Consider the following 22,458-nt stretch of genomic DNA (forward strand, 5'->3'; position numbering starts at 1 on the left):
ATAGTTGTTGGACCAGAGACCTTGATGGCTCTGAAGCAGCAGCAACATGGAAGGAAGGTCATGGTATGATACAGGGTGCTTTTGAATAAATAAAGCTGGAGGTGGGAGATCAGGTGATGGCAAAATCCAAGATAAGGTACAATGGAGAAAACTACTGGAGGAAAGTCGTGAGTTTTGGGTGGTCATTGACATGATCCAGAATAATGAATGGAAGGGACTTCAGTGAAAAGCAAAATGGTGTCAGGGGCTAATGCATTTGAAGAGAGGATTAAGAGCCAGACACCTGTGGCCTAAATTTGTAATCCTAGCTACTCAGATTTGAGGATTGCAGTTCAAAGCTAGCCCAAGCAGAAAAGACCATGAGATCATTAACCACTAAAAACTGAAAGTACAGTTGTAGTGATAGAGCAACAACCTTGAGCAAAAAATCAAAGGGACAATGCCCAGCCCCTGAGTTCAAACCAGCACAGGAGGGGGGGGGAGGAGGGAAGGAGGGGGAGAGGGAGGGAAAGAGAGAGAGACTAGTTTTGCTATTAGAGACATAAAGCATCAAAATTAACAGAGATTAAGAAAACCAAGCACAGTGGTTTACACCTATAATCCCAACTACTAATAGGTGGAGAACAGAAGCAGGAGGAACCAGAGTTTGAGGCCAGTCTAGGCAGTTAGTGACTTGATCTCAAAAGCAAAATACAAACAAGGCTCAAGTGGAAAATTGTCTGACATGCTTGATTCAGTCCCCAGTAACCTCAGTGTCTGCACACATACATGCAAGTGTGCATGCACACACATACAGATAAAGGATGCTATATTTATTTTGCATGAGGATTGAATTCAGCCTGGCACAGGCTAGGCAAATATGTTACTATACAAGCCACACCCTTAGCCTTTTTATTTTTATATGAGGTCTTTTTCTTTTTGGTGAAATGGGTTTGAACTGAGGAAAGGCCTTGTGGTTGCCAGTTTACCACTTGAGTCATGCCTCCAGTCCTGCTTTGTGTGTGTGCATGTGTGCACGTGCGACAGTCCTGGGGCTTGAACTCAGGGCCTGGGCACTGTCCCTGAGCTTCTTTTGCTCAAGGCTTGCACTCTACTACTTAAGCCACAGCTCCACATCTGGCTTTTTTTCTTTTTTTGGGTCCAGTAGTGGGGCCTGAACTCTGGGCCTGGGCGCTGTCCCTCAGCTCTTCAGCTCAGGGCTAGTGCTCTACCACTTGAGCCACAGCGTCACTTCCGGCTTTTTTCTTTTTGCTTATGTGGTGCTGAGGAATCGAACCCAGGGCCTCAGGCATGCAAGGCAAGCGCTCTACCACTGAGCCACCTTCCCAGCCCACATCTGGCTTTTTCTGAACAGTTTATTCCAGTCTCATGGATTTAACTGCTCAGGCTAGCACTGAACCTTGATCCTTAGATCTGTCTCCCAAATAGGAATACAAGCATGAGCCACCAATGCCTGGCTCAATTCTACTTTTTGCTGGGTATTTTGGAAATGGAGTCTTGTAGAATTTTTTGTACAGCCTGGCTTCAAACTATGATCCTCCAGATTTCCAGCCTCCTGAGTAGATAGAATTATAGGGCTAATATTATATAGTAGCTAGAATTATACCCAGCTCTCAGCTAGAGATGAGGATGTTAATACCTTTCCTTGAGGTGGCCTCTATCTTATGATCTTCTGTATCCAATTACTTAGTATCTAAGGTCTAAGTGTGTACCACAAGGCCTTGGTTGTTGTCTGTGAGCACAACCCTAGTGAACATTTTGGATGTTCTGTATCTACAGAGGGTTATCAGATATTGGAGACCAATTGGCAATCTCTTCTGCAGGGAGAAATGTGGAAGTCAGTAGCATTGAGGAGTGAAGATTGTGTAATAGAATGGCAATGAGCCTCTGGGCAAGGTTTTCTTTGAAGAGGGTAGAAGAGTTTGCAGTGGTAGCCCAGGGAGTCGCAGCACCAGTTCCCCAGTGATGTTGAAGTTATCAAATTAAAATCCCTACTTGGAAGCAGAGGAAAGGAAAAGCTCCCTCCCCTAAGTGACTTGCTAAAGTCTCAGGTGGGGAAGAGAAGAACTGGGCCAAGGACAGGACTATATGGATACTGGCTGAGAATATTATTTACCAAACCAAAAACTACCTCCAAGTTTTTTTTTTTTTGGGTCCAGTCGTGGGGCCTGAACTCTGGGCCTGGGCGCTGTCCCTCAGCTCTTCAGCTCAAGGCTAGCACTCTACCACTTGAACCACAGCGCCACTTCTGGCTTTTTTTTTTTTTTGCTTATGTGGTGCTGAGGAATCGAACGCAGGGCCTCACGCATGCAAGGCAAGCGCTCTACCACTGAGCCATCTTCCCAGCCCACCTCCAAAATTTTGAGGACAGGGACTGGTGGTTATAACTGTAGTCCTAGCTACTCTGAAGGCTGACATTAGGAGGATCAAGGTTCAAAGCTCAAGGGCAGCCAGGGCAAAAAGTTCGAGACCCCCTTCATCTCCATCAATAGTAAGGATAGTTATATGTGCCTATCAGTCCAGCTATAAGGCAGGCTGAGATTGGGAGGATCACAGTTCTAGGCCAACTCAGGCATGAAGTTCACAAGACCCCACCTCAACAAAAGCTAGGAGTGGTGGTATATGCGTTATCCCAGCTATAGTAAAAGTATAAACAGGAGGCTCACCGGCAAGGTTGTCCTGAGGAAAAAGTGAGAACTGTGTCAAAAATAACCACAGCAAGGTAGGCCCTGGTGGTGCACACCCATAATCCTAACTACTCAGGAAGCTGAGATCCAGAGGGCCGCAATTCAAGACCACTCCAGAAAAGCCCATGACTCCATCTCCAAAATAATCTGCAAAAAGCAGGCCTGGAGGCATGGCCCAAATGGTAGAGCATCATTCAAGGTAAGCCAAGCCAGCCTACAGAGCAGGCACCTACAATATGACATTGTCCATCATTTTTTTCTTTTCCTAGAGGCTCCCTCCACCCGCTGTACCATGCTTTCAGGGATATAAGATTACAGGCTTCAGCAGGCACCGATGGCTCATGCCTGTACAAATCCTAGCTACTCAGGAGCCTGAAATCTAAGAATCAAGGTTCAAAGCCAGCCCAGGTAGGAAAGTCCACGAGACTCGTATCTCCAATTAACCACCAGAAAACCATAAGTGGAGTTGTAGCACAAGTGATAGAGAGCTAGCCTTGAGCTGAAGAGCTCAGAGACACCACCCAGGCCCAGAGTTCAAGCCCTGCAACTGACAAAAAAAAAAAAAAAATAATAATAATAATAAATAAAAAATTACCAGCTTCATTTTTTAGGAAAAAAATTCTTTAATCAACATGTCCCAACTTTTTTTGAGAGAGTCAACCAATTCAACTCGAACAATGTAGCAGGCCTGAGGAAGTGACCTCGGTACATCTTTGGGAGCAAAGGAAACAAGAAATGATGAATGACAGCTGCCAGCAAGAGCAGCTGCTTCCAGGAAGTGTGACCTCCTGGTGGTAGGAAGCAGCTGTTCCTTAGAAATTCAGTGACCAACTCGCAGCAGTAAAATTACCCATAAACCTTCCTTTGTTAGAAAGGGGAAGAGGAACTATCAAGTACTTTGCTAAATTTACATGAGAGCTCAGAATACATATTAAAGGTCCAACACCGGCTTGGCTCAGTGGTGTTATTTTAAATTCAGGTGCATTACTGCTGGGTACCATAGCTAATCTAGAAACATTAATGAACTGAAGATAGGACAAACAAATTTCAGGAATATGCACTTCAGAGGCAGGCACCAGGATGTCTCTGAGACATGGCCTAAAATCCCATCACGAGAAAATCCTGCAAGCAACTTCCTCACCTCTACCACTATACATTTTGCTGTTTCCAGAAGGGCAGATTTGCATATGCCCTCCACACTTTAAACCCCAATGAGAAAAGGGGGACATAATGCCAGGTGTGGCATAGGCCCAATAAGCTGAGGCAGGAAGGAAATTCCAAGCTGCCTGGGTTACAAAGTAAGATCCTGTTTTAAACAATTTTTAAAGAAAGAAAGAAAAATAGATGGGGGAGAGAAGGAGTCAGGGACCCAAAACATCTCTTAGAGCCCAAATGAGGGAAGTAAGACACAATGTGGTAATTTCTGGAGAGTGAGGTGGGAGCAGCAAAATTACCTCCAACTCTTGTCTTATTAGCTACAAGCTGTTTCCTGGGGCTGGAAGGAGGCAAACCAGGTTAGGAAACAGAATAGAGAACAGGTTAACAGATGCAGATTAACAACTGAGCTACTATGGGCATTTTGGTCCTTGCTTATCCAGGAGGCAAGCCTGTGGGGTGCTCCTGAAGGCGATGAAGGAGAGGGCAGCAAGCGCTTGGAAGACGCGCTGTGGGCCGGGGTCATCGCTAGCCTGCTCAGCAGCGCTGCTCCAGGGTCCAGTTCCGGGCATTGATGAAAAGCTGGAGCCAGGGGGAAGTGGTGAGGGTGCTGAACGGAGGGGGTCTCCATGCCCACTGCCAAGGCCGCACAGCCCTTTCAGGGTGTGGCATGAGCGCCAGGTGGCGGCCATCCTGGGAGCAGACGCCAGCCACGCCCCCTGGCGACCCATTGGGATTCAGGGGGTACTGTTCTGTGGGGTTCCCGTCATCATCTGCCCAATGGAGGGGAGCCAAGCCTTTGGCCTCCATCTGGGCTTGGAGTTCCAGAGAAGAAAATGCCATGTAACCTGGAAGGAAACGATGGTGAAAGCCAAGTTCCTTCGGGCCCTCCCCCCCCCAGCCTTGGGGCACCCCTCCCACCCCCGGGTCTTCTCGGGTCTCACCTTCACCATGGGCACTCCACACTGGCAGCACAGCCCCCTCCATCCCTCTCAGCATCAAGGCAGGACCCGGCCCCACACGCACACTGGCCCATCGAGACTCAAAACGCCCAGACAGGTTGTGGCGGAGCAGAAGGCCAGGCTGGGCTGGCCAGGAATCATGGTCCTTCTCCGCTGCCTCTTCACTGGGGTTGCCTCCCACCCAGCCTAGCAGAGCCAGCAGTTGGCAGCCATTGCACACGCCTAGGCTGAAGGTGTCTGGCCGCTTCCTGAAGCGCGACAGCTCAGCCCTGGCCTGAGGATTAAAGGTTACGGCAGCTGCCCATCCTAGGAGAAGCATGAAGGTTGAGGTGAGAAAAGGGGAAATGAAGAATGAAGGGGGGCAACTGCTCTTTCCTGCCTGCAAGCCTGCCCTCTCTGTGAAGTCTGGGAATGCTCAAGGGAAGAAATGGTCTTATTTGCTTATTTACCATTCTCTTTTTTCTGGTGAACCTGATTTGAACTCAGGACCTTGTCCTGGCCAGGAAGGTGCTCTATCGCTTGAGCTATGTCCCCAGCCCTTTTGGCTTTAGGTATTTGGGGGATTTGGTCAGCATTTTTGCCCAAGCCAGCCATGACCTCATCCTTCTATTTGCTCCTCCCTGGTAGCTGGGATGATAGGGTACACCACCCTGCCCAGCCTATTGGTTGTGATTGGGGGGGGGTTATCTTCCCAACTTTTCCCATGCTGACATCAATTGGTGATCCTCCTAATCTGTCTCCCAAGTAGCTGAGATTACAGGAGTGAGCTACCATGCTCAGCCCTATCTTTTTTTTTTTTTTTAAGTAATACTGAGGTTTGAACTCAGCCTCAAGTACTCTATCATTTAAGCTATACCCTAAGCCCTCCTCATCTGTTTTAATTAGCTGTCACTAATGCCAAAAGCAGCCCATGATTTTCTTTTTTGCTGACCATAGACACATTAAAAAAATTTTTCCTATTGGTGCTAATGGCTCATGCCTGTAATCCAATCCTAGCTACTCGGGAGACTGATATCTAATGATGACAGTTCAAAGCCAACCTGCGCAAGAAAGTGTGTGAGACTAATTTCTAATTAACCAAAAAAAAAAAAAAAACTGGAAGTGGAGCTGTGGCTCAAGGGCTAGAGCACTAGCCTTGAGCAAAAGAAGCTCAAGGACAATGCCCAGGCCCTGAGTTCAAGCCCCCGGACCAACACACAAATACACAAAAAGTTTAGTTACCTAACAACTAAAAATAAGATTTGGGGGTGGTGGTGACAATGATCAAGATATATTGCATACATGAACTGACATGTCCAACTGAAAAACCCTTTTGTACAATGATTTAGAGATAATTTAAAAAATAATTTATTATTTATTTTTGTCAGTTGTGGGCTTGAACTCAGGGCCTAGACACTGTGCCTGAGCCTCTGTGTGGTCAAGGCTAGTGCTCTATCACTTGAGCCACCGCGCCACTTTGGGTTTTTGAGTGGGTAATTGGAGGTAAGAGTCTCACAGGGACTTTGAACTGCAATTCTCAGAGCTAGGATTACAGGTGTGAGCCACTGACAACCAGATAAAAAAACTAATTTTAAAAACTAAAAAACAAATAAAAATGAGATTTGGCCTGAAGATGCATGTAGCTCAGGGGTAGAGTGCTTACCTAGCATGCATAAAACTCTGGGTTCAAACTCTACCACCACGTAGGAAGAAACAACAAAAAAACCCACTATATTTTCACTTGTCTCAAAACACCAAAAATCTGGCCTTAGCTGGGCATGGTAGGGATGCCTGTAATTTTAGCACTTAGGAGACTGAGATGGGAAGATTCAGAGATTTTGGTCTGGGCTACAAGGCAACACCCTGCCTCAAGAACTCCAAGATTTGAGCATGCGCAGCCATCTTCCCCACAAGACTATCTGCTAAGGCTGGGTGGCAGCTGCCCCTTTAGATAGGACATGCACCCTCGAAGTTGGCATAGCCCCACCCAGCCCACCCACCTCAGCTTTCTGCCAGTATCTGACCTTGAGCCAGACTGTTCACTCTTCTCTGGCTCTGTAGAGATAACAGGCCAATTCCTAGCCCAGAAGAGGGCCAAGGTACCTCCTCAGTTCTATGTACATGGAGTTGCAGTAGTCTGCACACTAACCTTTGGCAGAGCCTAGGACATCTGCGTAGCTAAAGCCACCCACGAAGGCCACACCAGTGAACGTGTCTAGCCCAATGGCCCCACAGCAGAGGTCCTGCATGGTCACATCCCACACCTAGCAGGACAGGGAGAAAGTCAGAAGAGCCACAGGCTAAGGCTGCTGAGGCAAGGCCCCCAGCCCTGGCCAGCCACCTTGCTCACCTCAAACCCAGCCAAATGGAAGGCATCAGCCATCTCCCGGTCTCCATTACTGCCTTCTTCTCGCAAGATGGCAACTCGGGGGGTGGGACCACCTGGAAGAAGTGACTTTGGACCTGAGGGTTATTTCCCCAAACAACTTCTCCAGGGCTGGCCCAGGCATCCAGGCTTCTCACTCCATGCTCCAAGCCCAAGCAAGCCAAGCCCTTACCTGGCTCCCTAGGCACGGAGGCTATGGGGAAGGTGGGAGGCAGGCAGTAGTTAGGACCTGTCCGCTCCCTCAAGCCCCGCTCCTCCTCTGCTACACAGTGTGGCTCTGCCTGCAGCCGGTCTAGCTGGAAACTGGTCTCCTCCCAGAGAGCTCGCAGCTGCCCTACAGATTCCTCCACAACTACATCCCCATTCACTGACACCCGAACCTGGAGAGGGGAAAATAATCAATCAAGGGCTAGAAGAAAGAACCATCCTTCCATGGCCGACACAGTGGCCCAAGGCTTCCTAACTCCCAGCTTCCCATGGGCACTGCTCTCTCCCTGGCTTCCTCACCATGGCTTGAGGTCCAGGCGCCCCTGTGTGGCCCAGCTCCAGGCAGTGCAGGCCAGCGCTCCAGTACCGCTTCAGCACTCCAGCCACGTCTGGCTCCTGCACCTCCAGCACTAGGCCAGGCTCCTCAGCAAACAGCACTGTCAGCGCTGAGGGAGCAAGGTGGGTGAGTCAAGGGGACAAGGGTACTGCCAAGACTCAGGGTGGGACGAAGAACTGGCAGATGGGACTAGGAGTTGTGCCAGGGACTGTGGGAAGTCTGAGAGAGGGCTGTAGTCTGAAACAGAGTGCCACTGGGTAGATGTGGACGGAAGACAGGGAAGACTCAGCAAACAAGCCAGAGATATTCTATTCTTTACCAGATGGGGTCTGCAGGGTGGGAAAGGCAGTTAAGGCCTAAGAGAGACCCTCAGTATCTTACCATCAACCCCTGGGGCAGGCACATCAACCTCTATCCCACAATTCCCAGCAAAGGCCATCTCTAGCAGGCAGGTGATGAGGCCTCCGTCACTGACATCATGACCCGAGCAGAGGCTGCGGTCTAGAGGAAGGAGAAGACGCTCAGCTCCACACACTGCTGAACAGCTGGGGAGAAGGGGGGAGAAGGCAGGCATACGCAGAACCAGGGGTAAGGCCTGAATTGCTCTCGCTCCATACTAGCTCTCTCAGCTTGTGAATCCCTATCACCACACACACCCAGGCTCACTCACCTTTCAGCAAGTCCTGGGTGATGCCAAAGGCTAGTACCAAGTTCTCAGGAAAGTCCAGATCGGGAGGACGGTCCCCAAGCTGGGAGAAGCACTGGGCCAGAGCTGTGCCCCCCAGGCGGTGGTGCCCAGGACTCAGAGGCACGTAGAGGAGATGGCCTGGGGAGAAGGCATGGGGTGACAGGGAGAGGAAGATCCGTCCTTAAAGCATTTGCAGCCTTGCATAATGCCTCCGATTGCCCGTGCCAGAAAGTGACGGCCTGGTGCCGAGAAGATGGTGCCTAGGACTCACAAGGCCGAGGATGGAATCAAACAATGCAGGGAAGGGAATGAGCAGGGAAGGGAATGAATACATACCTCTTCCCCGAGGATGCTTGAGGTCAGGGGTCACGGTGGCTGTGATGTCTGGACAGACAGCGTAGGCTGAGATAACCAGGGACCCTGTAAAATAACAAGGAAGAGGATGGAATTAAACACGACATCAGCCCCACAACCTTCTCCTTCCCTCTTGGGAGCGCCATGCCTTACCAGGAGCCTGCACAGTCTCAGTGCCAACCCGGGCAGCCATGCTGAGGGAATCCTTGCCACCATCCACCGCCACACCCAGCGCTGCCATCACTGCCACCATTGCTTCGCAGGCATCAGCCAGAGCTGCACCCTCCCCTGGGAGCTTGGCTGCCCACATCCAGTTCCCACTGCATTTCACATCCTGGGAACAGTGATGTCGGCATTAGCAAAGAGAGATACACAGAGTCTGGGAGCTTAAGAGCTTAAAAAAATGACGGAGCAAGAAGGAGAACAAGCCACTGATGGTGAAATAGCCAAAAGGCCAGGGCAGAAGCGTCAGGGAGACTCACGCGGAGATCGGTGACTAGAGCAAACACCAGATTGGTGAGGGCTTCGGACACAGCCAGCCTGGCAGCAACCTTGGGGTCCAGCAGGCTCTTCACTGGCTGCTCTCCCAGAGCAGTGGCAGCCCCTATGAGCTCCTGGTGACTTAGAGCCACAACAGCCACGTCAGCCAGAGGAGTCTGAAGGGGCCCTACACACTGCTGCTGGGCTACGAGGCCACCTACAGAGCGGTCAACCTGTGGACCCAGGGACAATTGGCAAGAGGGTAAAGGGACAGGGAGATGACACAGGTTGGTGGGAGATCTGGCTTTCCCCAACTTGTAGGAAAGAGCATGCAGAGGATGAACAGCAAGGAGACCAGGCCATGAGAGAGGGTACCTTGTCCCTGCCACGTACCTCCCTGCCCTCAGGCCTAGGGCCCTCTACCTGAGTCCCTGGGGTGGGGGGGGGGGAGATGCCAGGGAGGACATAAGCAGAAGGAAGGATGTAGGGGTCCTAGTAGGGCATGGGAAACCTTGTTGGTGAGGTAGCGCTTGCTGGCCACAGCAGGCAGCCTTAGAACTCTCTCAAGAGCCTGGCGCACACTCAGCCCAGGTGGCAAGGACAGAGGCTGTAGCAGAGGAGGGTTCCTCTTGAGGAAGAATTCCTGTGATGGAAACAGCAATTGGGATGTTGGAGAATCCAAGTATGGAGGCACACAGGTGACAAAGCACCTGTGTATAGGGTGGGGGTGGGGGGCCTTGGAAGATGGCCATAGGGAAAACACATTCCCATCTCTATTCCACATACCTTCTGAGGCATCTTGCCCAGCACCCATTCTAGTTCCAGGTCCACAGGGGTTGGGGGAGGCCTTGGGGGAACATCTCCCTGGCCATTTCTTCCCAAAGGACACTCACGATCATCCACCAGCACTATCTATGGACCAGAAGGAATGAGACTACAAATATAGCAAGGAATACCACACACACACACACACACACACACACATGCATGCACGCATGCGCGCACGCGCGCACACACATGTCAGGACAGACATGCTCCCTCCACCCTTTGTTTGGCTTCCTCTGCAGAATCCCACCTTCTCTCTCCTGCCTACGTCTATTCCCATATCTATTTGCCATATCACCATCCTCTTCTCTTCTCCCTCCCTTGGCCTCCCAGACAACTCAAGCCTGCCTACAAGTTTTGTTCCCAACTTACCCTCTTGTCTCCGGTGATAGTACCCACAAAGCAAGCAGGGCAGCGTTCCCGGGCACTGACACGACTCAGGAAGTCCCGGTGGCAGGATCTCAGCAAAAGTGCATTTGACTCCTGGTACTCAGCCCCCCAGATTTCCAGGGCATTCAGGGTTGGGTCACCCAGCTGCACAGCCACACAGGAAGGAAGGAAGGAAGAAAGGAAGGAAGGAAGGAAGGAAGGAAGGAAGGAAGGAAGGAAGGAAGGAAGGAAGGAGAAAGGTCAGTGGGCACTGCCATGCTTCACATGGGAATGGAAGGAAGATAGGGAAGGCCAGGTGCTGGGGGGAGGTAGGAAGACACTCACCTGGAAGCAGCTTGTGTAAATGACAGCTCCCGCAGGGTCACTCAGCTCCTTCAGAACATTGCCTAATGAGGGGATTATAAGAAGGGATGGTGGTGACCAGGTCATGGTTAGTTCCATGTAAACAAAGGACTCTCAGTCCCTAATGTCCAACTGTCCCATGGCAACTGGCTCCACTCTCTACCCAATCTTGTCCAAAATGTACAAGGGGGCTAGGTGCCAGTGGCTCATGCCTATAGTTCTAGTTACTCAGGAGACTAAGATTTGAGAGGATGGTGGTTCAAAGCTAGCCTAGGCAAGAAAGTCTGTAAGACTCTTATCTCCAATTAATCCACAAAAAGCCAGAAGTAGAAGTGTAGCTCAAGCAGTTTAGCGCCAGCCTTGAGTGGAGAAAAAAAAAAAAAAGCTAAGGCCAGCACCCAGGCCCTGAGTTCAAGACCTAGTGCCAGCACAGACTCGCATGTGCATCCACACAGAGTACAGTGGGTAAAGAAGTCAATGTGGAGCTGGGCAAAGCCTGCAGATCCTTGATACCTGCCCTGAGTGAAAGCTATCGGGAGACAAGGTAGGTCCAGTGCTCACCATTGCCACCAGCTCCTTGGTCGTGGAGGCTGCAGATGGGGTTTCCCCTAGGAGCCTCCACACAAGCCCGGATCACACGGTTCATCTTCTGCTCCATCTCCGGGTCTCCTCTCTGCACAGCTCCAAAGTCCAGGTCACTGGCATTGTCTCCCTGTACCTGGAGGATCATAAAGCATAGCTCAGTTCATGAAGGCTAGAAAAAAAAGCCACACCCTACCCACCCACCTCTGCAGCACAGTGACAACACAGAATCTGTGACCCTAGCTACTCACACACACCTGCACAGATGAAGCAGCTCCTCCTCCAACTCCAATCCTGTAGACAGGACCCCCAACCTTTACAACTTCCATGCCTACAAGGAAGGAGTGGTGTAGAATCAGGTCATATGGGGACAACAACACAAGAGGCCATTAAAGTAAGGCAGTGTAAGGACAGAGAAAGGCAACATGAGGGGAACAAGATCTTAGCACTTCACTGGGCAGACAAGAGAGCCAACTATTAATCTCTAGACAGGACAATGTGCCTATAAGTACACAAACACAGCTATTCTTTGGGAAAATGCTTCAAATAATTCAACCTAGCTGGAGCCAATAATTCACATCTGTAATACTAACTGCTCAAGAGGTTAAGATCTGAGGATCATAGTTCAAAGCCAACCCAGGCATGATCACCAATTAAAGACCAAAAAGAAGCTAGAAAAGGAGGTGTGGGGGGCTGGGAAGGTGGCTCAGTGATAGAGCGCTTGCCTTGCATGCCTGAGGCCTGGTTCGATTCCTCAGCACCACATAAGCAAAAAGAAAAAAGCCAGAGTGGCGCTGTGGCTCAAGTGGTAGAGTGCTAGCTTTGAGCTGAAGAGCTGAGGGACAGCACCTAGGCCCAGAGTTCATTCAGGCCCCACGACCGGACCCAAAACAAAAAAACAAAAAAAAGAAAAAAGAAAAGGAGGTGTGGCTCAAGTGGTAGAATGCTGACCTTGAGCAAAGAAAGCTCAGGGACAGCATCCAGACCTTGAGTTCAAGCCCCAGACTGGCCTGTGCGTGCACGCGTGTGTACACACACACACACACACACACACACACACACACACACACACACACAAAATCAAGGGCTGGGAAGGTGGCTCAGTGGTAGAGTGCTTTCCTCGCATGCATGAGGCCCTGGGTTCGACGACTCAGCACCACATAAGCAGAAAAAGCTGGAAGTGGTGCTGTGGCTCAAGTGGTAGAGTGCTAGCCTTGAGCTGAAGAACGGAGGGACAGCACCCAGGCCCAGAGTTCAGGCCCCACGACCAACAAAAAAGAAAATCAAAATGGTATCAGAGGGACTAAGGATGTAATTCAATGGCAGATATTTTCCTTAGCATTTTGAGACCTGGGTTCAATCATCAAAAGAAAAAGAAAAATGCATCATAAACCTAAAGATAGAAATTAAAATTACAAAAGTATTTGAAGAAAACATACAAGTAAATCTTTGTACCTTGGATTAGGCAATTCTTTCTTATTGACATACACTGCAAACAAAAAAAAAGGGAAAAAAATACACCTAGCTACTTAGGAGAATGGCTAAGATCTGGGGATGTGTTTGAAGCTAGCACAGGCAATAAGGTCCATGAGACTCAAGTGGTAGAGCACCAGCCTCAAGTAAAAAAGCTAAGGGACAATGACCAGACCCAAAGTTCAAGCCCCAGTGACAACGGAAAAACAAACACCAAAAAAACACTGCAACCAAAGGGCTTCACAACCCTCTCCTGGCAGCTGCCCTGCACTAGGAAGCTGGCTAGACAGATTAAAGTGGCAGGCTCTCACCAGGCTCTGGGGGCTCCTTGCCCACATGCTCATCTTCCATGGAACCAATTCCACCGCTAAACATAATGGGCTTGATCCACTCACGCCGCTGACCATTTGGGAGCTGGAGTCCGAAGGAACGGGCAAAGCCTGGAATGTAAACATCACAGGTGGGAAGAAGGGACTAGTCCCCAGCCCAGTATCTTCACCCCTGGACCACACTGTCTCCAAGTCCCTCTAGGATTGACGTCTAATATTCTCACATATTCCCCAGGCTTACCAGCTAGCACTGGTTCCCCAAACTTGTTGCCATAGTCTGAAGCCCCATTACTGGCCTCAATGGCAACCTCCAGGGGTCGGGCAAAGTTCCCAGGGTACTGGAAGCTTGGATCTTCCCAGGGAAGATCGTAACCTGAGAGGGAAGAAGAAACCTGAATAGACTGTAAAGATGAAAGACAGAGGATGCATTGCAGGGAAAAGTATAAGCTATCATGGACTACCTGGTGGGTGGGAGGTGGAGAGCCTGCTGAGTACTGGTTTGCTCTTCACCTCCCACACCAGCCTTCCTTCCTCTCAACATCAGATTTCTTCATGGGACAGAGGATGAAACTCAAAAGTTTTGCACATGCTAAACAAGAACTCTTTATCACTGAGCTACATACACCTTCCAGTCCCAGAATCAGACTTCTTCAAGCTTAAGAAGCTGGATTTCTGGAGCTGGGAATGTAGCTTAGTGGTAGAGTGCTTGCCTAGCATGCATGATGCCCTCTGTTGGATTCCTCAGTACCACATAAACAGAAAAGCCAGAAGTGGTGCTATGGCTCGAGTAGTAGACTTCTAGCCTTGAGCATAGTGAGCCTCAGGGACAGAGCCCAAGCCCTGAGTTCAAGGCACCAGACCAGCAAAAAAATAAAAGGAAATAAAAAGAGGGGCTGGGAAGGTGGCTCAGTGGTAGAGCGCTTGCCTTGCATGCTCAAGGCCCTGGGTTCGATTCCTCAGCACCACATAAGCAAAAAGAAAAAAGCCGGAAGTGGTGCTGTGGCTCAAGTGGTAGAGCACTAGCCTTGAGCTGAAGAGCTGAGGGATAGTGCCCAGGCCCAGAGTTCAGGCCCCACGACTGGACCCAAAAAAAAAAAAAAAGAAAAAGAAAAGAAACTGAATTTCTGGCAAAAGTGTTGATGTACAGATCTACCCTGAACGGTAGTTTCTTTCTTCTTTCTTTTTTGCAAGTCCTAGGGTTTGAACTCAGGGCCTAGTGTTGTCCCCAGCCTCCTCTTTGTGCTCAAGGCTAGCACTCTAGCACTTTGAGCCACATCACCAATTCCAACTTTTTCTGAGTAGTTTATTGAAGACAAGTGACTCACAGACTTTTCTGTCCAGGCTGGCTTTGAACCACAATCTTCAGATCTCAGCCTCCTGAGTAGCTAGAATTACAAGCATGAGCCACTTGTTGTTTGGTTTGTTTTTTGTTGATCGTGGGGCTTGAATTCTGGGCCTGGGTGCTGTCCCTGAGCTCTTTAGCTCAAGGCAAGCACTCTACCACATGAGCCACAGTGCCAATTCCAGTTTTCTGGTGGTTAATTGGAGATAAGAGTCTCCCAGACTTTCCTGCCCTACCCGGGCTGGCTTTGAACCATGATCCTCAGATCTCAGCCTCCTGAGTAGCTAGGATTACAGGCATGAGGTGCCCAGCTGGATGGTAGTTTCTAAAGAAAAATTATGGTTCTACAAAGCCAGTTCTAAGAAAAGACATCCAGATGACTTTGTCCTATGAGAAAAAAGTTTGGTGCCTGCCAGAACAAAGAATCTGGAAAGAAGGTGAGTAGAAAGGAGATGGCACCTGGGATGTGCAGGTTTCCAAAGCAATAACCAGCAGTGCCAGCCACCACATGGGCCCCACGGCCCGTGCACTGGACATCTCGTATCCGGCCCCCTGTGCCCGTGGTTGCTCCACTGAAGGGGGCCACTCCTGCAAGGCAAAAGGGAAGAGGTGTGGGTGTCACAGAGACAAACCCAACCCTGACCACCCATAGGATTAAGAACAAACAGCTTCCCTGTTTCAGGCTCAGCCCAGAGTCCTGGGCCCTTGACCTTCCCTTTCTCCCTAACTTTACCTAATCTCTTACCTGTAGGAAAGTTGTGTGTCTCTGCAGTGAAAACAACATGTCTCAACCTCTGCTGTTGCCGAAAGCAGCTCGGCTGTGTAGGGTCCTCAGGCTGTAGAAATCGGACTGCCTTCCCCTGGATTGCACTGTGGACACATCCATTCTGTTCCCTGCTCTCTTCCTGATCTATACCAAACCAACGAGGGCCTGGGCCTCCTATCCCTGAGTCTCAAGGCCCCCCCATCCAGCCCCGGGCACTGCCAACCTGCTATTGTCACAGAACTTGAGGACATTATTGGGATTTGAAGATTTCTGGGTACTCATGATGGACTCAAATAGAGAGTGTGGCAGCTTTTCCCCATCCACGTAGAGCTGGCCCTTGAAGAACCAGTGTCGGCTATGCTCACTGGAGGGTGACATGAAGAGGGAAAGGTAGAGAGGAACAAGAGTCATTCTTCAGTATTATGTATTCTCAACAGGACTTACAACCTATTCTTTTTTTTTTCAATTGTCTATTTATTTCATTTATGTGGTACCAAGGAATTGAACCCAAGCACTCTGCCACATTCCCAGCCCCTAAAGCCTATTCTTACTATTTGTTGTTTTGTGCTAGTCCCAGGGCTTGAACTCCAGGGATAGGCACTGTCCTTTAGATTTTGTGCCCAAAGCTAGTGCTGTACCACTTGAGCCACAGATAGATTTCCAGCTTTTCTAGTGCTTAATTGGATATTAGGGTCTCATGGACTTTTCCTACCCATGCTGGCTTTGAACCAGATCCTCAGATCTCAGCCTCTTTTTTTTGGGGGGGGGGGGGAGTCTGGTTGTGGGTCCTGAACTCTGGGCCTGGGCGCTGTCCCTCAGCTCTTCAGCTCAAGGCTAGCGCTCTACCACTTGAGCCACAGCACTACTTCCAGCTTTTTTCTTTTTGCTTATGTGGTGCTGAGGAATCGAACCCAGGGCTTCTTGCATGCAAGGCAAGCGCTCTACCACTAAGCCACCTTCCCATCCCCTCAGCCTCTTGAGTAGCTAGGATTATAGACATGAGCCACCACCAGCACTGGGCCTTACTTAGTATTTCTAATAGGTCAAAATACATTCCAGATATCTATTATTTAACACTCTGCTACAGTGGACTATTCAAAGTGAAGATCACACCAAAGTCTTGAAGGTAGATTCCTGGATGGGCAGAGGAACCTAGGTATTCCAACAGACTCAAGGAGGTCCCTACAGGGAGGGACAGCCAAGAGGAAAAGTCCTTATGGCCTTCCCTTCTAAACTCCATGGGATTGACCCCATTCCTCCTCACCTATTGGACTGAGCCAAATCAAAGGCCTCTACAGTGCTCGGGTTCCGCTGAAGCTCCTGAAAGCGCTTGGTGTAGAAATCCAGGTCCCAGGAGTCCAGAGCCAGACCTGGGAGACAAACTCAGAGCTGGAGGAGCTGACTGTAGTCCTCAGGGAACATACTTCAGGTCTCGGCGTCCCTGCTGGACTATCCTGGCCTGGTTCCTACCTCTCCCAGGGACCCCTGCTTACCTAGCTCCTGGTTGGCTTTCTCCAGGGCAGCCCGACCCTCAGCCAGTATGTTAATGGGACCATGAAGAGGGGCCGGGATGTTCTCAGGGGAGAAGCTCTGGATGGGATTGGGAAAGTGCTGCTCCGTCATCCGGTCATGGAGGGCAACCAGAGCAATGGCTTCTGTCTCAGCCGAAGGAGGGTGGGCAAACTAGCAATGAGACACACACGCAGATCAAGGGATAGTTTTGAAGAATGGAAAGAAAGGGACTATCCTCAGCCCTTCAATGCAATGCCAATCTGCTTCATCTTCATAGTATGTGTTTTGTTTTGTTTTTATTTTTTGCAGTGCTGGGTATCGAACCCAGGACCATATATATATATATGCTAGGTAAGCAATTATCACTAAGCTACATTCTTAGATCCCACGTAGCACCTTTGATTAGGCCACACAAAAGCCTCCCTTCCAGGCATGAATCTATGCCAGAATGTAAATTTGTTCAAGAAGCCCAGACTGGACTCCTAATCAGGTGCCTTCAGGTAAGCAAACAACTTTCACAACCATACAGCTTTTTCCCCATGTTTCCAATGACCTCATGAGAGTTTAGGAGCTAATCTCTTAACTCTGGTCCATCTGGTCCACCTGATTCTCTATCTGACAGTCTACTGACTCACTGAAAGCCGGTAGCGCCGGGTAGTCTCCACTCGTTCCACTGCCTCCAATCCAGAAGCCTGGCACACAGAAACAATGTTGGTGGACAGTGGGGTTGAAAAATTCAGCCTGAGGAGTAAAAGAGATGATTAGAATCTGAGAGTCTGCAGGGCTCAGCTGGAAGTGGATCTTGCTCACCACTGTCCAACTCCCACTATTCTTTTTCTATAGGCTAAGACTGGTCACCAAGAAACTTGCTTTCAAAAGTCCCTCTCAAGTCCAGCACCTGTAGCTTACACCATAATCCTAACTATTCAGGAGGCTGAAAACCAGAGGATAGCGATTTGAGGCCAGCCTGAACAGAGACGTCTGAGAGACTCCATTTCCTAACCAATAAAAACTAGGTTGAAGAAGAGGCTCAAGTGATAGAACACCAGCTAAGCAAGTACAAAGTCCTGAGTTCAAACCTTGGTAAAATTAAAAAAAAAAAAGTCAGCCAGGCACCAGTGGCTCATGCCTGTAATCCTAGCTAGTCAGAAGGCATCTCAGGGGCTGGGAAGGTGGCTCAGTGGTAGAGTGCTTGCCTTGCATGCTCAAGGCCTTGGGTTCGATTCCTCAGCACCACATAAGCAAAAAGCTGGAAGTGGCGCTGTGACTCAAGTGGTAGAGCGCTAGCCTTGAGCTGAAGAGCTGAGGGACAGCACCCAGGCCCAGAGTTCAGGCCCCACGACAGACCCCCCCCCCCCCCAAAAAAAGGCATCTCAGCCTTGATCTCACAAGGTTCAAAGGCAGCCCAGGCAGAAAAGTCTATGAGACTCTTTTTTTTTTTTTTTTTTGGTCCGGTCGTGGGGCCTGAACTCTGGGCCTGGGCACTGTCCCTCAGCTCTTCAGCTCAAGGCTAGCGCTCTACCACTTGAGCCACAGCGCCACTTCCGGCTTTTTTTCTTTTTGCTTATGTGGTGCTGAGGAATCGAACCCAGAGCCTCAGGCATGCAAGGCAAGCGCTCTACCACTGAGCTACCTTCCCAGCCCCTCTATGAGACTCATATCCCCAATAAACCAGATAACTAAAAGTGGTACTGTGGCTCAAAGTGTAGCCTTGAGCAAAAACCCTCAGGGACCATCCCTGAGCTCCATCCCTATGACCAACAAAAAAAAAAGTCACTCAACAACAAGAAAAAAAGTCAAGTGCTGGTGGCTCATGCCTGTAATACTAGCTATTCAGAAGACTACTATCTATGTTCAAAACCAGACTGGACTGGAAAGTCCACAAGACTTATCTCTAATTAGCCAGCAAAAAGCAGGAAATGGAATCGCTATGGATCATGGGTAGAACACCAGTCTTGAGCAACAGCTCAAGGAACAGCTTCCAGGCCCTGAGTTCAAGCCCCAGTGCCAGCATAAAAAACAAAAATAATAAACAAAAAACCAGCTGCACCCAAAACTTACCAGAATGCAAGCTGGTTCAGTCTTCAGAGGCACCTATTACACAGGCCTCCTGATCAGGAAGCAGGATGGATCCCAAAGATGGGATTTTGAAAACCAAAATCCCCCAAGGACCAAAAGAAGAAGGGGTGGAATGGAAGAAGGAGGAGATCCTGAGTGTGAAAGGAAAGATGAGCCTTGAAACATCAAAAAAGCTGTCCCAGGATGAACACACATACCTGGGCCCAACCTCCAGCAGCAGGTCATTGGGGCCAGGAAGGAGCCAGGATTTCTGAGCAACATCATCCATTAACAGGGGGCAGCCAAACAGCCATAACAGCTTCTTCATCTCCTCAGCACTTGGTAGGGCTGTGGCTGCAGGAAGACAGGGCACAAGAGAGACTGAGGAACCTCCTGGCACCAGGGAACCTCCTTCAAGAATCCAATACCTGGGCCCAACCTGTCCAGTCCACATTGTAGCACAGCTCTGTCTCAACACTCTGTAGCTCTGGGAGTTTCCCTTGAAGTCTCCGTAGAGTATGTCCAGATGCTGCTCCCTCATGGCCAGAGGGCCGAACATAAAAGTGAAGCACTGGAGACATCTCTGCAGGTATCTTTCCTGAAGTGATGAGTTAGGATCCTTAAAAAAAAAAAAATAACAAGAATTTATGTGCAAAAATGATTTCAAGTTTCTCATTTTGGAGTGTGAGGTAGAAGTACTTGGGTTTGGGCTGGGAAGGAGGCTCAGTAGTAGAGCACTTGCCTTGCATGCCTGAGGCCCTGGGTTCGATTCCTCAGCACCACATAAGCAAAAAGAAAAAAGCCGGAAGTGGCGCTGTGGCTCAAGTGGTAGAGCACTAGCCTTGAGCTGAAGAGCTGAAGGACAGTGCCCAGGCCGAGTTCAAGCCCCACGACTGGACGCCCCCCCCCAAAAAAAAAAAAGAAGTACTTGGGTTTGAACCAGGGCAAAGCACTTGCTTAAGCAGGTACTGTACTTTTTGAGCTACTTCATCAGTGCTAACTTCAAGTTTCAAGGACAGTCTAGACATTAGTGATGAAGTAGGAAAAAATAACAGGGGCATTCAGAGAAACAAGGTAACCTTAAGATTTTAATGAATCTGCAAAACAGGGGCTGAGTGCAGCTCAATGGTAGAGCATGTGTTTAGCATATGTGAAGCCCTGGGTTTAACCTCAGTATTTGCATCCACCCCTAATCACCAAGTGGATGTTGGTAGTATGGGATGGAGTGCACATGCACAGTCCTTGGGATTCATACAAGATCTTAGGAACATCACTGTGAAGACAGAAGGCAGAAGCCATGTCTGCTGTCCCAGAACTAGCTATTTAGCACAACTGACCTCTAACTCACAATCCTGCTGTTACCACACTCGCCTAAAATGCACCAGTCGCACTAGTTTCCCTTCTATTCCTCAAATTTTCCAGGCTCAGTCCTAAAGGACATTATTTAACCTGGTATTTGCAGGTCTAGCTCTTTGTAGTTACTTAAAATTCCAGAGGGAAGGCACCTTCAAAGGCCTTATTTGACCAGCCACTGGTTTTTTGTTTTTTTTGTGTTTGGTTTTTTTTTTTTTTGAGGGGGGCTTGAACTCTGTGCTTGGGAGCTGCTCTTCAGCTCAAGGCTAGTGCTCTACCACTTGAGCCACAGCTCCACTTCTGGTTTTCTGGTGGTTAACTGGAGATAAGAGTCTCACAGACTTTTCTATCCTGGCTGGCTTGGAACCTCAATCCTCGGATCTCAGCCTCCTGAGTAGCTACGATTACAGGCATGACTCACCACACCCAGCCCAGCCACTCTTAAGTAGCCATTACTTGACAACTTAATATTCAATTTGTTTGGTATTTACCACTTTAAAAGTTTTGGCTTTTAGGGGCTGGGAAGGTGGCTCCGTGGTAGAGTGCTTACCTTGCATGCATGAGGCCCTAGGTTTGATTTTTAGCACCACGTAAGCAGAAAAGGCCCCAAGTGGCACTGTGGCTCAAGTGGTAGAGTGCTAGCCTTGAGCTGAAGAGCTGAGGGACAGCGCCCAGGCCCAGAGTTCAGGCCCCACAACCGATCAAAAAAAAAAAAAAAGTTTTGGTTTTTACTATATACTCCACACTAGAACAAAATCTAATGGGCTGCGCCTGCTTCATATCCATTGAATCAGCAAAGCTTAAAAACAGCACCCACTTTAAAAACAAAAAACTCCAGCTTAAAAACCAGACAAACGAGGGGCTGGGAAGGTGACTCAGCGGTAAAGTGCTTGCCTCCCATGCATGAGGCCCTGGGTTCGATTCCTCAACACCACATAAACAGAAAAGGCCAGAAGTGATGCTCAAGTGGTAGAGTGCTAGCCTTGAGCTGAACAGCTGAGGGACAGCGCTCAGGCCCAGACTTCCAGCTCCATGACTGACCAAAAAAAGCAATACAAACGAAAACTTGTTGACTGAAAGATTCCTACACAACTTAGCCCTCCCTCCGCATCTCCCCCCACACACACACTTCAGGCTAGTCTTCACTGAAATCATCTTCCTATTTTGATCTTTCACTTCCAATTTAAGATAAACCCCAGGAGCACAGGGATGGGTTCCGTCTACAACAGGGCTCTACCCCTAACGACGAGCGTACTGCAAAGCAGACGACCGGCAAACTAGAAAATAAATACGTGGGATGAGGAAGGGAGGTGGGCTTCCCACGTGGTCGGTCATCCCATCAAGGGTCAGTGGAAGACGCTCACCAGAGGACGATCCCCACTACAGCAGGAACACGGGCCCCAGACGCCCTAACTCCGCCTGCCCCAGGGGCTGAGCCCGTCCAGACGGCGCTCGGAAACCGGGAAGAAGGAGCGAAGAGCCGGGGCTGGAAGCGTGAGGACTGTCCCGCTTACCCCAGAGCCGGCGGCCGCTCACGGCGCTCCAGGTCCCCGCCTTCGCTGACGTCATCCCCGCGCGCCGAGGACGGGGGCGGGGCCCCGGAGGCCCGCGCCTCGCCCGCGGGGCTTCGTCGCCCCCACCCACTTCCTCTGGCGGTCCGTGGGTGGGCGCCTGGCTGTACTTGGTAGGAAAGTCTAATGCTAGGTTACGAATTTGGCTTCTAGGTCACGAATTTGGAGGAGTAGAGAGAGTTCTTGAAGGATAATGGGAACTATTAGATGCTAGCGAGCGACTGGGTCCATGAAGGGATAGAGGAGGTGTCAGGTCTCTTGCAGGTTTATAGGCCTTTTAGCCATAGGTGGATCTTCATGTAATGCGAGTGATGGGGCTTAGCAGCTGAGTGGGTGCAAGGTGGTAGTTGCTGTTACCAGGGGCTTGAACTCAAGCTTGCACTTTCCTGCCTGCTTTGCTACTTGTTTGACTGGTGCTGTACCACTTGAGCCATGTCACCAGACCAGGTTTTTGTTAATTGGAGACATGGGTCTCTTATTCCTTCAACTAGCTTTGAATTAAGAGAGAACCTAAAGGGAAGTCCTTAAGACGGGCGCTGGTGGCTCATGCCTGTAATCCTAGCTGCTCAGGAGGCTGAGATCTGAGGATCACAGTTCAAAGCCAGCCAGGGCACGAAAGTCCATGAGACTTATCTCTCATAAACCACCAGAAAACTGGAAGTGGCACTGTGGCTCAAGTG

General features: G+C 49.6%; 1 protein-coding gene across 3 annotated transcripts; it reads right to left on the bottom strand.

Annotated features, from left to right (window-relative positions):
- Nucleotides 1-3,296: 3,296 nt before the first annotated feature.
- On the bottom strand, nucleotides 3,297-21,754 carry Pfas (phosphoribosylformylglycinamidine synthase). Of its 3 annotated transcripts, none has more exons than XM_042670855.1 (28): nucleotides 21,722-21,754; nucleotides 19,294-19,452; nucleotides 19,073-19,208; nucleotides 17,432-17,537; nucleotides 16,778-16,967; nucleotides 16,549-16,654; nucleotides 15,508-15,648; nucleotides 15,264-15,388; nucleotides 14,978-15,106; nucleotides 13,418-13,549; nucleotides 13,159-13,287; nucleotides 11,632-11,705; nucleotides 11,354-11,510; nucleotides 10,775-10,836; nucleotides 10,433-10,594; nucleotides 10,022-10,147; nucleotides 9,747-9,878; nucleotides 9,238-9,468; nucleotides 8,909-9,089; nucleotides 8,738-8,821; nucleotides 8,384-8,539; nucleotides 8,095-8,214; nucleotides 7,677-7,822; nucleotides 7,342-7,549; nucleotides 7,134-7,225; nucleotides 6,933-7,047; nucleotides 4,787-5,110; nucleotides 3,297-4,690 (listed from the first exon to the last, which is right to left on the bottom strand). In XM_042670855.1, the coding sequence occupies exons 2-28, from the start codon at nucleotides 19,433-19,435 to the stop codon at nucleotides 4,380-4,382; spliced, it is 4,017 nt and encodes a 1,338-aa protein (XP_042526789.1). In that variant the 5' UTR covers nucleotides 19,436-19,452; nucleotides 21,722-21,754; the 3' UTR covers nucleotides 3,297-4,379. The 3 variants fall into 3 exon arrangements, with proteins under 3 accessions (XP_042526789.1, XP_042526788.1, XP_042526787.1); XM_042670854.1 differs by having other exon boundaries at nucleotides 19,294-19,473; nucleotides 21,722-21,749; XM_042670853.1 differs by lacking the exon at nucleotides 21,722-21,754 and adding an exon at nucleotides 21,572-21,711 and having other exon boundaries at nucleotides 19,294-19,473.
- Between the last annotated feature and the right edge of the window lie 704 nt (nucleotides 21,755-22,458).

This window comes from Dipodomys spectabilis, unplaced genomic scaffold (genome assembly GCF_019054845.1).
Source record: "Dipodomys spectabilis isolate Male_0828 unplaced genomic scaffold, ASM1905484v1 ptg000576l, whole genome shotgun sequence".
In the NCBI taxonomy this organism is placed as follows: domain Eukaryota; kingdom Metazoa; phylum Chordata; class Mammalia; order Rodentia; family Heteromyidae; genus Dipodomys; species Dipodomys spectabilis.